The sequence below is a fragment of the Panthera uncia genome, chromosome A2 (genome assembly GCF_023721935.1).
Source record: "Panthera uncia isolate 11264 chromosome A2, Puncia_PCG_1.0, whole genome shotgun sequence".
NCBI lineage: Eukaryota > Metazoa > Chordata > Mammalia > Carnivora > Felidae > Panthera > Panthera uncia.
This window is the reverse complement of record NC_064816.1, coordinates 5,047,236-5,061,711: the sequence shown is the minus strand read 5'-3', so window position 1 is coordinate 5,061,711 and position 14,476 is coordinate 5,047,236. Positions and strand designations below refer to the sequence as shown.

The window sequence follows — 14,476 nt, the reverse complement described above, 5'->3', positions numbered from 1 at the left end:
AATTTAAAAGCATATATTTTCTTTAATGCTTATTTTGATAGCGTGTACTTGCACACGTGCGTGCAGTGGACAGGCAGAGAGAGTGGGAGAGAGAGTGTCCCAAGCAGAGCCTCTAACAGCACAGAGCCTGAAACGGGGCTCGATCCCAGGATCCATGAGATCATGATCTGCGCTGAAGTCAAGAGTTGGACGCTTGACCAACTGAGCCACCCAGGCGCCCCCAAAAGCCTCTTTCTTTAAAGGAAAAGAATGTGTGCCAAAGGAAAGTGTGAAGAAGATAATAGTTCAGGAGATTGCAAAATTCCTGGGGGCAGTGTTGGGTTAAGTCAACCAGCCCCCAGCCCATAGGAGCTTGGCCTGGAAGAATTTGTCTCTTCAACCAGGGCCTGGCTTATCCCTGATTTCCAGTCACACCGCAGGAGAAGGGAGTGGAGAGCCAGGTGGCTTCTTGTCCCTGTTGCTTTGCATTTGATTCGGACTTTGCTCCCTCTTTCTCTTAGACTGTTATGGCCTCCACCCTGTCTGAGCCGCACTGAACAAGGGGATTCAGAGGTTTGTGAGGCTCCTTCTGCCCCCTACAGTCTAGGGAGAGAATGGTAAAGCTTAGATTCCAGTGGGGCCACAGAAGAAGGGGGTGTGCCCAGGAGATTTTAGTAGAGCAGAGGGGGTGTGGGAGGAGGAGGTCCTTGAAGATGGGTGATAGGAGGAAATTCTGTGAGACACAGGAGTTTGGGAACTATGTGGGAGTGGGGCCTACCCTCTGTCAGGCTGGGCTGGCTACTGGATTTCTTCTCTGGGCCTGGAATTCTCAGCCTGGGTCAGAATCACCAGGAAGATTTAAGCAGCTAGGAGGGTGTGGCAGATGAGATATTCCCCCAGAGCTTGATGACGTGTAGAGAAGGGGTAAAGAGAACTTTCCCTTTGTAAGCCCAGAGAGCTTGATGGTTGGATGGAAACTTCTGCGAGATCCAGCGAAGCACTTCAAAGTTCCAGAGACACTGGGGAGGGAGGTGCTGTGGGGAAAGGGAGCCTGAGGCCTCTAAATACTCTCCTGGGCTCTGGCCTCTTCCCAAGCCAATGTGGTTTCCTCATGACACATCCTGTAACAGCCCTTGAAAACCTGTTTCTGGACAGAGTCAAGCCTTCAGGACAAAGGAATCCAGGGGTAGGCAGAAAGGGGCCCCAGTTAAGGGACTCTCCTGGCCTGTGACTAATTTCTTCCATCATGTTTGGATTCTTGCTTTTTCATTCACTCAAGAAACATCCGTGATTCGGGCCCCTGGGTGGTTCAGTCGGTTGAGCATCTGATTCTTGATTTGGGCTTGTCATGATCTCTCCGTCCAATGGGATCTAGCCCCTCGTCGGGCTCCGAGCTGACAGCACAGAGCCTGCTTGGGCTTCTCTCTCTGTGCCTCCCTCTCTCTTTCTCTCTCAAAATAAATAAATAAACTCAAAAATTAAAAAAAAAAAAAAAGAAACATCTGTGAGCACATGCTAAGTCCTCAGCTACATGTTTTGGTTTTTGGTTAATGGGTTCAGTGAGAGGAACATAGGCCACGAGCTCCGCACCCAGGAGCTCCCAATGTGGTAGGGAGACAGGCCAGACAAAGGCCACAGATATTCTTGGTGCAGGATGATACTTGCTTAGGGAGACAGCATTTTGCACAGCAGTTCTGCCTGGCCTGACCAGTATCCTGCCCTCCTAGCCTAGCTAATTCCTCTATATTCTAGGAAACAGAACTTTCTCGCTGCCTCTGCGCCAGCTCTGATTACAGAAAGCTGGGAATGAGTAGGTCCAGGTGGGGAGGTGGGGAGATACTCTCCTGCTAGACTTGGAGAGCTGGTGGAGTATCCAATAGGTGCCTAAAGCAAATTCGTCGCCGTAATGAATGAATAACAGCTGCCGGTGTGCGCTTGCGCGCGGCGGGGGCGTGGCCCGGGGCAGGGGCGTGGCCCGTGGCGGGAGGGGACGAGGCGGGAGCCGGTCCCTGCGCGCGCAGGCGTTACTGGTCGCGCCGAGTCACGTGAGCGCGCAGGCGCAGCGCCGCGCAGCCCGTACCCTCACACAAAGCCCAGACGCGGAGAAAATGGCGGCAGGGGTCGAAGCGGCGGCCGAGGTGGCGGCGACGGAACCTAAAATGGAGGAGGAGAGCGGCACGCCCGGCGTGCCAAGTGGCAACGGGGCCCCGGGCCCGAAGGGGTGAGTATTCCACGGCTCCTTGTCCCGGGCCGGTCATCTTCGCGGCGGCCGGCGGCGGCTCCGTTAGGTCTGTTGGCGGCCTCCCACCGGCGCGGCCTCGGCCCGGGCCTTCCCCGCCGGGCATTCCGAGGGTGGGGGCGGCCGAGGCCGTGAGAAGTGAAGCCCGGCGACCCCGTGGACGCCTCAAGGGTCGCGCCCTCCTCGCAGGCCTCGGTCCTCCGCTCCGCGGGTCCCTCTAGGCCGGGCCCGACGCCGAGGCCTGCGGCCGGGGCCCTGCGCACGGGGATGATGGCGCGGCCCGGGGAGTCGCAGAGTCCGCGGCCCGCTCGCCTGTCGGGTGACCTTGGGTTGAGTGGTTTCACAACCCCCCTCCCCCACCGTCCGTGGTCTCAGTTTCCCGATCCGTGAAGTGGGGGGAGGGGAGGGAGTGCGCGCGCAGGGTTTCGCGCGCGGTGAGCCTCGGTAAACGGCAGCCGCGGCGGGTAGATTTCATTCGGCCGGGACCGCGAGGCCGGTTCGGGGCGCCTCCTCTTCCTTTTCCCCTTCCCCCGCCCCGCGGGAAGTGCCTCGGCCAGAACCGCGCTAGCCCTGCGCTGTGGCTCCGGCCCGAGTCCCTCGGCGCGTCCTTCGCTCCTCCCCAGGTGCGCAGTACGTATTTGTAGAGAGTTCGGCCCTTGCTGCTCGGTGTTCGCCCTTAGAAACAAGAAAGAGTGGCGGAAAAGAAAGAAACTTCTTCCGTGTTCCAGGGGAAGATTTTCCGTCACTAGGCGGGCTCACCACTTGCAAACTTCGTCACCTTTTCAATCCAGCGTGGGGCTCTGTGCGGGGCCCTTGGTTTTTCAAGTTTAATTAAAGCTTCGAGGTGTTATCCTGTGTCCCCCCGGAAACCCACCCGTTCTGATTACAGTCACCTGAAAGACGTTGTGGCCGTGACCACCAGCTGTCCGGCCAGGAGGGGGGAAGTCTGGGCACACATTTGATTTTAACACAAGTTAAAAAAAAAAAAAATGTGGTAACGTGCATAACATAAAATTTACGGTTTTAGCCATTTTTGAATGTGCGATTCAGTGGCATTAAGCGCTTTCACCATGTTGTGCAGCTATCGTCCCTTGTCCGTGTGCAGAACGTTCATCTTCCCAAACTGGAGCCGTTATACAGTAACCTATTCTCTCCCTTTCCCCAGGTTCTGGTTACTTTTATATACTTTTCTCTTTGTGAATTTGCCTTCCCAGAAATTTTTAATATGCGTAACTAGAGTTTGATCGTGAATGTGGTGAAATTGCTTTGTTAATGAGCATTCAGTAAACACTAGCTTTGTTAAACTTTCTCTTCTTAGGTGGAGAGGAACAAAATACCGTGGTTACTGGTCCTGAGAAATCACAACAGAAAAGGCATCCTGGAAGTTTTTGCAATGCTTTACTGTTGAAAGCTGGAAAGAGATATGTTCACTTGGACTTTTTTCATCATCTATTTAGGGAGCTTTGTAGGATTTTTGAGGGCCATAGTTGGGGGCATTTAAGATACATATTTTTCCCGTATTTTATCTTTTAAAGCATTTATCACAGGGCAGAGTGTTGCTGGAACCATGTTAGGTGAGAAGTTGGATAAATTATAAATTATAGCAGCTGGGGGACAGTTTTCAAATTTCCCATTTTCCTGTGCATTTTCAAGTGGTCATTTTGTGATTGATTCATTTAAGATGTGGACTATTAGGAAGAACCTGAAGGCTTTTAGAGAGAAAATACCCCTTGTTGGAAAGAATCCAGAGTTTAGGACTGCTTAATAGAGGATCTATTAATTAGCAACATTTAGATCGGTTTCGTGTGGCTGGTGGAAAACTTTTTTTTTTTTTTTTTTTTTTGGTGTGAGGAAGCTTAGGAAACCGAGCTCTTTGGAATAAAGTCTTTGCCCAGAAGAGGAGGCAATTTACATTTCTGTAGTAGGGTAATTACGTTGTGAGAAGTAAAAGGAATTATCCGGCTGGGAGCTTGGAGGGTCCACCCTCCCTCCCTCCAACCTTAACCTGCCCCCAGGGAGCTGTTGGAGGTGGATGAGAGAAGATGAATGGGGAGGGGCTGGGAGGAGAGTGTCTAAAGACTAGGGATTTTAGGTGTTTGCTTTGCTATTTGTAAGGAACTGAAGCTGCTTTAGCATTTTATGCTAAAATACTGGGGGCCAGCTGGTGGGCAATGAATTCCAGGCTAAGGAATCCAGATTTTTATCTTGAAAGCCTTTTTAGGGATGGGAATTGAGTGAAGCGGTTCTTCTGACCTGTCTGAGGCCTGTCTGAGGCAGGAGTGGAGTGTGCTGGACAGCAAAAAGCAATGAGCAAGCAAGCTTGATTGAGGACCCTGGATAGGAAAGCTTGTTTTCCAGTTCCTTTTCTCCTGGGTGTGGGAGGACTTGTTTTATTTTGATGAGAAATTTTCATCTAAAGGCAATCAAGATTCAGAGTTAGAGTATATTTAGTATGTTTTGTTGGGGAAAAAGCATTCATTTTAGAGGACTACATGTGGGTTTAGGTGTCCCGCCCCCAGTTAAGTAAAGGTTGCACCATATATTTAAAATCAGTGACTTAACCTATTCTTTTTCTAGATTAATCTTGTGGCTGAATCAGAAAATTGAGAGATGGACTGGTCATTTCAAAAATAAGAAACTGTATTTAGTATAGCTTCCCAGGGAGGTAACGTTAACTCTGTTGTAGAACTGAGAAAAAGATTCTTTTTTTTTTTTTTTTTTTTTTTTTTTTAAACAATTGAGAAAACTCATTAAGGAAATTGACCCAGAGACTAGGGTGGCCATCTTGATTCCAAGGGCCTTGTTGCTTCCACAGTGCTACCCCGGTAACCTCTCTAAACATAGTCATTGGAAGTGTTTTATTTAAACCAAATTCTCTGCTTTGCAATGATTTGAGTGTTTGCTGTACTTTAAAAAGTGTATACTTGATAAAAAGGATTTTTGAGGCACATTACATTGTGAGCTCAACTTTAGAATGGGGGCCCCAGGTGATTTGAATGCATGCTGCCAGCTCCTTGCTTTTACTTTTTTTCTTTGATTTTATTCATGGCTGGGCAAAGAGATCCTCTGTAAAGGTTAGGTTGTTTCTTTTTGGGATTCTCAGATGGGCTCTTCCATTACCATGTTTTACAGTCAGAGTTGAAAGCTGAATTGCTCCTCCCGTAGACTGTAGCGGCTGTGCCTAGGTGGCCTCAGCCACCGCCCTGGTGGACTTTTAATCACTATGTAACAGCAGAAGGCTAGGACTGAATCCATCCCAGTCAAGATTGTTACAGAAATCTGTCAGTGCCACTGTTACTGTGTGCTGAGTCTCCTTCAGACCTGTAAGTGTGGCTAGTAAGGAACTGAAGCCTAGCAAGGAGATGGTGACGTTGGGGTTCAGACCTGGATCTGTGATGCTTAGTTACCTGTCCTGCTCCTTTGCATATTGTGCTTAACATGTACCAAGCTGCTTTTTGTTCGATTGTTTGTTGATTCTCACAGCATCCCCGTGAGCTACCTTGGGTACAGGTTATGCTGGTTTTGCTGCTAAAAAAAACCAGCCAGGTAGAGAGCTAGAGTCATGAGTAGTTCTGTGAACAGTAAATACATTAGAGGAGCTGAGGACCTAATGTGAGCAGGGATTGGGGGAGGAGGGAATCTTTCCCTCAGGAGATATGATCAGGTTTTCAGGGTGTTGGGGTTGCCATTCAAACTACACTCTTTGTTGAAAAACTAAAAGCAATGAGAGCATTGAATGCCGTGGAGGAGGAATAAGAGAAAGAGAGGGTAGGGATTCAGCAAATGTAGCAGTTTTTTGTGGAGCAGGCACTGTCTTTTTAGTTGTGGTCTTTAGGTACAGTATAATTCTAGCACAGTGGGGCAGTGACATGAAAAATGATTAGCTCAAAGAATGCAGTCAGTGAAACAATTCCATAAGCCATAGGAAACATACTTCATCTTAATGACTTGGAAGGTATTTAACAGGTATCTTACACTTGGTTTTTGTTGTATCATGAAATAGATTGATGGAATGTTAGAAAAAAATTTTATGGTGCATCTGTTTAGAACTTAGGGTGAGTGATCGGATGCCAGAGTAGACAATGTTCATTGGGAGTTGAGAGCCAGTTAGCAAGCAGAATATTGGTAAGACGTTTAGCTGGTCTAGGTATATCTCTTATTGTGGCTTCAGTCTCTCTGAAAGATTACTTTAAAGTCTATGTTGGGGCACCTGGGTGGCTCAGTGGGTTAAGTGTCCGACTTCAGCTCAGGTCATGATCTTGTGGTTCGTGGGTTCGAGCCCTGCGTCGGGCTCTGTGCTGACAGCTCGGAGCCTGGAGCCTGTTTCGGATTCTGTGTCTCCCTCTCTCTGTGCCCCTCCCCTGCTTGCACTCTGACTCTGTCTCTGTCTGTCTGTCTGTCTCTCTCTCACAAAAGTAAATAAACATTAAAAAAATTAAAATCTACTTTATATTGGAGTTACAAATCAAGTTATTAGAGTTAGTTTGAAATTCCACAAGCAGAAGTAGAAACTTTATAAAAAATCTGTATTGCTGAGGTGCGTGGGTGGCCCAGTTAAGCGTCTGACTCTTGTTTGACTCTTGATTTGGGCTCAGGTCATGATCTCACAGCTTGTGGGATCGAGCCTCGAAATGGGCTCTGTGCGGAGCCTGCTTGGGATTCTCTTTCCGTCTCTCACTGCCCTTCCCGTTTGTGCACATGTGCTCTCTCTCAAAGTAAATAAAAATAAACCTCAGAAACTGTATTGGCGTTATTGGCACAATAAGCACACGTATTGGAAACGTGCAGCTTGGTGTCAGTATTATGAATCCCTCACTGAATCGGTGTAGTAAATATGTCTATGACACCCACAAGTTTTTTCTCTCCTCTGTAATCTTCGGAGTTCTCTCCCCCTACCCCCAGCCCTAGATCTGCTTTCCTTCAGTATGCATCAGTGGTTCTCAACAAAGTCTCTTGACTTTTTTCCTCTCCGGGGTACATTTAGAAGTGTCTTGGAGACATCTTTGTTTTTCGCTGTAAGACTGAGGGATGGGGTTGCTACTGGAACCTCTTGGGTAGAGGTCAGGGATGCATGCGGCAGTCCCACACAGCAAAGCTTCTGGCGGGGATGCCCGTAGTGCTGAGGCTGAGAAACCTTGGTGTGGATTAGTTTGCCAGATTAGATTTTCTCAAATACAAACTTTTATATGATGGGATCCTATGTTACACTCCTTGTTTTGGTCTGGTTCGAGTAGGATTGTGTTGAGATTCCCTTTTGTTGTGTATAGTTTTTTACTTTTTGTTGCTGAGTAGTATTTCAGCTTATGGTTCTACTACAATTTGGTTTTTCATTTACCTGTTTAGTAGACAGATTTCCAGTTTCAGGGTATTACAAATGTTGCTGTGAACATTTAGGTACAAGTTTTTGTATGAATATATGCTTTATTTTCTCTTGGATAAGTAGCTGTGAATGATTGGGTCATATGGTAGGTGTGTGTTTAATATTTTTAAGGTCTGTAATCTAAATTTGGGGTATCTGGGAGTAAGCAGTTTATCAATTTCAAAATATAATCCACTTATAAACATTTACTTTTTTTTCTTTAATTTTTTTTAATGTTTATTTTTTGAGAGAGAGATAGTGTGAGTTGGGTAAGGGCAAAGAGAGAGGGAGACAGCGACTCTGAAGCTGTCCTGATGCTGGGCTCAAACTCCTCAACTGCGAGATCATGACCTGGGACGAAGTTGGCCGCTTAACGGACTGAGCCACCCAGGTGCCCCTAAAAACTTACTTCTAAAAGGTTTTCGGAATGAAATGTTATAAATATCTTAGGGCTATAGAAGGATATTCCCCCAATTTTATCCTGAAGATAAGTGAGAAAATCAAATTGGGCATTCAGGATACCACTTTTTTTTTAAGCTTATTTATTTTGAGAGCACAGTCGAGGGAGGAACAGGGAGAAAGAGAATCCCACTTAGGCTCTGCACTGTCAGCACAGAGTGTGATGCAGGCTTGAACTCATGAACCACGAGATCGTGACCTGAACCAAAATCACGAGTTGGGATGCTGAACCGAGTGAACCACCCAGGCACCCCGAGGATACCACTCTTAAAACCCTCACATTCTCCATAGTTGAATGTGTATTTTGAGTGGGATTTCTTTGAGGGTGGTCTGCAATTCTGTCAAGAGGGGTTGGTCGTGTAGATATTACTTGAGACAAAAGAAAAGTTTACAAAGGGGCAGGCACCTGGCTGTTTCAGTCCGTAGAACAGGTGACTTTTGATCTCGGGGTCGTGAGTGCAAGCCTCATGTTGGATGTAGAGATTATGAAAACATTTTTTAAAAAGAAGAATTGGTAGTGATCTTTGGGTTTACGAAAAGGTCAGTTTTTTGGGAAGCTGGAAGTGATGATAGTTCTGACCCCTTTTACTTAGGATGAAACTTCTCGGTGAAAATGATGAGCCAGAGAAGGATTGGGGTACAGAGTGCTGTGCTCACATCTTGGGCATAATCCATATGAGCTGCTTGCTTGATGGTGAGCCATGTGATAGGGATTAACCCCAAACCAAATACCCAGTTTCTGTGGTTAGATTGGGTAGCTAGTTTATTCTCAGCCATAATGATCTGCAGAATGTAGGCTAGACACTTTGTTACCTGCTTTGGCTGTAATTAGTTGTTGATACATTTTGTAACTAGTAGATGAACTGAGCAGGTCTGTGAAAACACAGATGCAGCTATTACTGTGTCATGGACTTTGTGTCAGGATGATGTTTTTTAACATAAATCATAGAGTATTTAGGTTTTAAAAGAAACTAGATATTGAAATACTTTTTTATGCACAGACCCTCCCTGTAGGTCCATGAAGGTAGGTTGATCTACATTTTATTGATTTTTACTAACACTTTCCTCCTATCTGCCAGGAACAAGAGACACTTTGGCAAATGCGCTCTTCGGCAGACTTTGGTGTGGGACTTTCGTATGGCATAGACAGGTGGTCTCTGGTGGTTGAGGGATTCCTTTGAGATCTGCTTGTGGTGTGCAGTCAGCCTGAGAAGGATCTCGTGTGAACCTGGGTAGACCGTAGAATTCTAGGAATTTAGAGACTAGAGTGGCCATACCCCTCCACATCTGCCAGCCTCTGTGAAGGAAGTCTATTTATTGCATGTTGGTGTCGTTAAAATCATGGAGGAAGCTGCTTTCCTTACTTTTGCCTAGGAGGATACTTTCACTGGGTTACCACTTGGCACCCTTGTGTTTGGATATGAGGGACCAGCAGAAGAAACTCTGGGGTTTATAAAAAAGTTGCTAAGTTGATAACATTAAAATTTTCCAAGGGGGGTGGCTGGGTGGCTCATTTGGTACAGCATGTGACTCTTGATCTCAGGGTCATGAGTTAAAGCCTCATGGGGGGCATATAGATTACTTAAAAAATTTTTTTGGGGGTGTCTGGGTGGCTCGGTCGGTTAATCGTCGGACTTCGGCTCAGGTCATGATCTCATGGTCCGCGAGTTCGAGCCCCGCATCAGGCTCTGTGCCAACAGCTCAGAGCCTGGAGCCTGCTTCTGATTCTGTGTCTCCCTCTCTCTCTGACCCTCCCCCGTTCATGCGCTGTTTCTCTCTGTCTCAAAAATAAATAAACATTTAAAAAAAAAAATTCCCCCCCCAAGTAAATACTTCTCTAAGCTATCATCTGGTATTTGAACACTACTTTTCCCATGCAAGGAAGACGTATCCTAGAGTAAAGGTCAGCCCTTTAATTAAACGAAGGTGGGTTTGTAAATCAGTAATAGACAATCTTGGCTTTTTGTTTTTTCCGTTTTAGTCATGGATCACAAAGTCTGCTAAAATCTGTGGTTTGGGAGTTTTCTGCATTTTCACTGGGGGAAAGCATAGGGCTCTGTAAGCAGAAAGTGCAGGACCCAGTGTAGGAAGCAAGAGAACTTCCTGTGTCTGTTGGATCCCCATTTGTTCCTGATCACCTCTTACCGGTGTCTGCCTGTAGTCACAGGGGGCTGAACAAGAGTGGGCAGGCAGCTCATGGAGTAGCTTCACTTGGCCTATGTGTGGGCCCTGCCCTGGCCGCACACACTGGCCTGTTTCTCTGTGCTGTCGCCTAAGTTTCCAGCCTAATGTCTGATTCTGTGCTTTGGAGGTTTGCTTGTGAAACCTTCTAATCTAAGCTGAATTTGTATCTGTAGAGCTTAGAAACGAAGTGTTATGGCATGGAGACTCCTGACACAGAAAGGTAGAGAGTATTATAGGAAAAGCCACGCCAGAAGAACATTCACCCTTTGCTGAAGGTGGGATCGTTGGCTGCATATTGTTTTTTACCTACCTGGGTTGCTCAGACTTTGGTTTTCCTAGGGTTGTATAGAGAATGACTTCTTTACTGTTAAAAAAAAAATTGTGGTAAAATGTACGTAAAATGTGCCGTTTTAACCATGTTAAGTGTATAGTTCAGGGGAATTAAGTACAGTGTTGAGCATATACCACTGTCCATTTTCAGAACTTTCTTTCTCATCCCAAACAGAAACTCTCATCCATTAAACAGTAACCCCTTTCCCAACTCCCTCCAGCTTCTGGAAACCTCTATTCTGTCTTCCTCTATGTCTGACTTATTTTGCGTAGTATAATGTTTTCAAACTTCATCTGTGTCGCAGCATGTATCAGCATTCCGTGCCTTTTTATGGCTGAAGAATCTCTTTATATGGCTGTACCGCATTTCTTTATTCCATTCATCTGTTGGTGGACCCTTGGGTTGTTTCCACCTCTTGGCTATTATGAATAACGCTATTTGGTGTACAAGTATTTCCTCCTTCCTGTCACTTCTTTTGGATCGTACCCAGGAGTAGAGTTGTTGGGTCATATGGTAATTATGTGTTTTAACTTTTTGAGTGACTGCCAAGCTTTTCTGTAGTGGCTGTACCATTTTATATTCCAGCTTAAAAAACATCCCCCCCCCCCCCCCAAAATAAAAAGGTAGTTTTATTTGTGAAGTTAAAGTTGATTGGGCCTATGTGCACCAGCTCATTTCTGTTCCATGAAATCTTGCAAATCTTCCCTTCTTTTTTCCTGTTTCTGGCATGAAATGAAAACACCTTGGGCAGGGAGTTGGCTCCTGGCTCCTATTTCTATTATATCCCCTAGGAATGTGTGAAGGCAGAGGAGAGCACAGTTTATTGGGAATGGCTTCTTGATATGTGGGTTTTAAGGAGTGTGCTACTGTACCTTTCTGCTCTAGGAGCACTGAAGTTTGAATGTCTCAGAACAAAGTCAAGATTAGTCTTGTGATGGATGTAACTATGTGGAATTCTAAATCTGGCAAATCGAATACTGTCTTTCATGTTGTGCTAACATATGGACCCTTTTTTTTCCCTTCGAATTCAGTGAAGGAGAGCGACCTACTCAGAATGAGAAGAGGAAGGAGAAAAACATAAAAAGAGGAGGCAATCGCTTTGAGCCATATGCCAATCCAACTAAAAGATACAGAGCCTTCATTACAAACATACCTTTTGATGTGAAATGGCAGTCACTTAAAGACCTGGTTAAAGAAAAAGGTAATGGTACTGGTGGTCGAGTAGGGTAAGAAGGTCGACGCGTCATCTTTTCTGTGGCTAATTCCTTGGTTATTTTTCGTCAGTGGAAGTTGATCTGGGTAGAGCATTGTGTTCTGTCCAGGCTTGAGAGTTAAGCCGCTTTACCCACCCTACTTTTTTGTGTGGTCATGCACCTGTGTGTCAAACAGGGTGGTTTGTATGGTCCTTTGGCCTACAAATGATTTTACTGGCTTAATATGGTTAATAGGACTTTGATTAAGCTTGAGGGGAACCTCTTTGTGTTAAGGAAATTTTTTGATTTCTTCATATTAGGTGGGAGAGGTTTTCCTTTAAAAATTTTTTTTTAGCTTTTTAATTCTGGAGGGAAGGTAGTTTGTTTAAATTTTGTGGATGTCTTCCTGGGATCAAAATTTGGTAGTTGGAACTTGCGCTGCTCAGCTTCTAAATTCTACAACATGAGCTTGTATTTAAACTTGGGCTTTTTCCACCCTGGGAAGAAACACGGGTTAGGTTGGCAATTGGACAGCTCAAAAGAAGGCATCTGCCGGGCAGTGCCGTTCTTGCCGGCAAACGCCAGTAGCGGCCCGGTGTCCCGGGCCAGCTCTGCTGCCACCAGGAGGTCCTAGGAGGCCGGCTGTCCCTGTGGTCCTCTGCCTCACCCCCTGTGCACACCATACGGATCCTCTTCCTTTTCACATTCTCGTTCTGCTTTTGTCTTCTTTCTTTCCTGATTCTTGGCCCTGCTGGTGGCACTCAGGGCTGAAGAGATTGCTCAGCCCTGGTTTAGATGAAACTATTGATAGAGAACAATTTGTCTGATGCCTTGAGGTCTCCCCCAAGGGAAACTAGAATCAAATTACCCTTAAATGGAGTCTTTTTGAAGGACTGAAAGTTACTGGTTTTCTGGAGCATTCATAACGAAAAGAGATGCAAGTTTGAATTGTCCAATGATTAACATTTCAGTGGCAGAGATGCCACTTGGCTAGGCCATTTTGGTATGTGTACTGGTGCTCCCAGCATCGGGTTTCGAAATTATGACTGGCCCACTGCCGTCCTTGTCCCATCCATGACGTGCCAGAAGCACTGGGCCCCGTGAACTTCTCTGTACAGTCATGTAGGCTGCTCCCGTGTAGTAGTTCTCCAGATAACACGGAGGGAAAAATGTTTCGGTGTGAGATTTGTTTTCCTGCCTCGATCAGCCAAATCATTCCTGCCAATGCTCCTAGGGCAAGAGTGAAGTTTCTTCTTTTTGTCTGAAGGGCGTGTCCTGTGGCATCCCAGATGCAGTGTTCTTGGTTTTTGGGACTGCTGCTTCAATACAAGCTTAGAATTTCTGTACAGTACAGTTGGGTCTCATTCGAATTAGTTTTTGGAATAACTCCCAAATTTGTGTTTTTGTGATTTGGTTGAACCGCTGAATTGCTACTTCCATTGATAATAAGGTATAGTAGTTCCAAGAACCAGGAATGTGGCTTTGAAAACGCAATTGTTAGAATTTTGTTAAGAGATGGCAGGCCAAATTATTTTTTATTTTTAGGAGTGTGTGAACCAGTTTTGGGACATGATGGATAAAGTAGGTGACATTTTTACTGCTTTACCATTCAGTAATTCAGTTTTGGAAGCCTTAAAGCTGGTAGCAGCAGCAGCCATGACGTTTCTGGATGTAGAAGCAGTTCACCTCAATTTCCTATTTTGCACTGTATTAAGTGTGGGGCCAGCCTGGTGGTTTATTCGGATACTTCCAAACTGGTTCTCATATTCCCCTGGCATACTGCTATGAATGCCCTGGCTCAGCCCTTTCAGTGTATTTTTTTGGTGGTGTAACTTAGAATTACAGGTGTGCAGTAAATCAGTTATTTTAAACAAATCTTAAAATGTTCTTGTTTAGAGCTCCCCTGTATAGGTTAAATTAATTATTTTTCTGTTTCAGTTATTTGCAGTATTGTATTGTGGGTAAAGGGAATTCATAAGAGAAAGGTAATTTTTTATGGTAATGCTTCTGTTCAGCATGGGAAGTCTGAAGTTTACTGTTCACGTACATAGGCCTCCTTAAAAATGTTTTTATTTTTATTATGAGATTTAAAATTACAGTTTTATTTGTTTCTTGGTATGCTGAAAACGTGTAGGTGCTTATTGGAAATCTGTAGTATTTACTTGAAACCTGTTGCAAGTAAGTTTTTATTTTTTGAAGGCCTGTTGCCGCAGCTAGGGACAGTTAGCACCCTAAAAGCGTCAGTCTCAAGGTAATCTCCAGAGTGGACCAGCTGCAGAGACCTGGCTTGTTATAACCCAGACGCTTTTTATTGGTCTGCCTTTTAAGAGTTTTGCTGTTTCAGGAAACCAGTGGAATAAGCTTCATTAGTTATCTTCAACTGAAAGGTCTGGGAAATGTCCTGTCACTGCAACACTGTCTGATTGCCGCCTCTCAGAACTAAACTAGCTTTAAAGTGGCATGACCAGAGCTTTTCTAAGGCTAATCATGCCTGAGATTGCCTCTTGTACCCCTCCGTGATTCCTGATCTTTACCCCCTTACATGGCCACCGGGCGTATGTTGTCCGTCTTAAGTTTTAGCCTTTGGCAACATTCTAGGACATCCTATTAATGACACGTGTATTCTGTGAATTGGTCACTTTGCCTTTTCCCCTGGATGGGGTCACAAAGCTTGTTTGGTGCCCAGCTGTTTGGTAACACTATCATGAAATCAGCATCACTGAGTTTAAAGA

The 14,476-nt window shown here is 45.5% G+C and overlaps 1 protein-coding gene across 2 annotated transcripts in view; it reads left to right on the top strand.

Annotated features, from left to right (window-relative positions):
• Positions 1–2,026: 2,026 nt before the first annotated feature.
• Positions 2,027–14,476, top strand: part of HNRNPM (heterogeneous nuclear ribonucleoprotein M) — a 39,255-nt gene continuing 26,805 nt past the window's right edge. For both annotated transcript variants that reach the window (XM_049639780.1, XM_049639779.1), the window contains exons 1-2: positions 2,027–2,200; positions 11,583–11,752. In XM_049639780.1, coding sequence (XP_049495737.1) covers positions 2,088–2,200; positions 11,583–11,752 — 283 coding nt within the window. In that variant the 5' untranslated portion in view covers positions 2,027–2,087. The remainder of the gene's footprint in view (positions 2,201–11,582; positions 11,753–14,476) is intronic.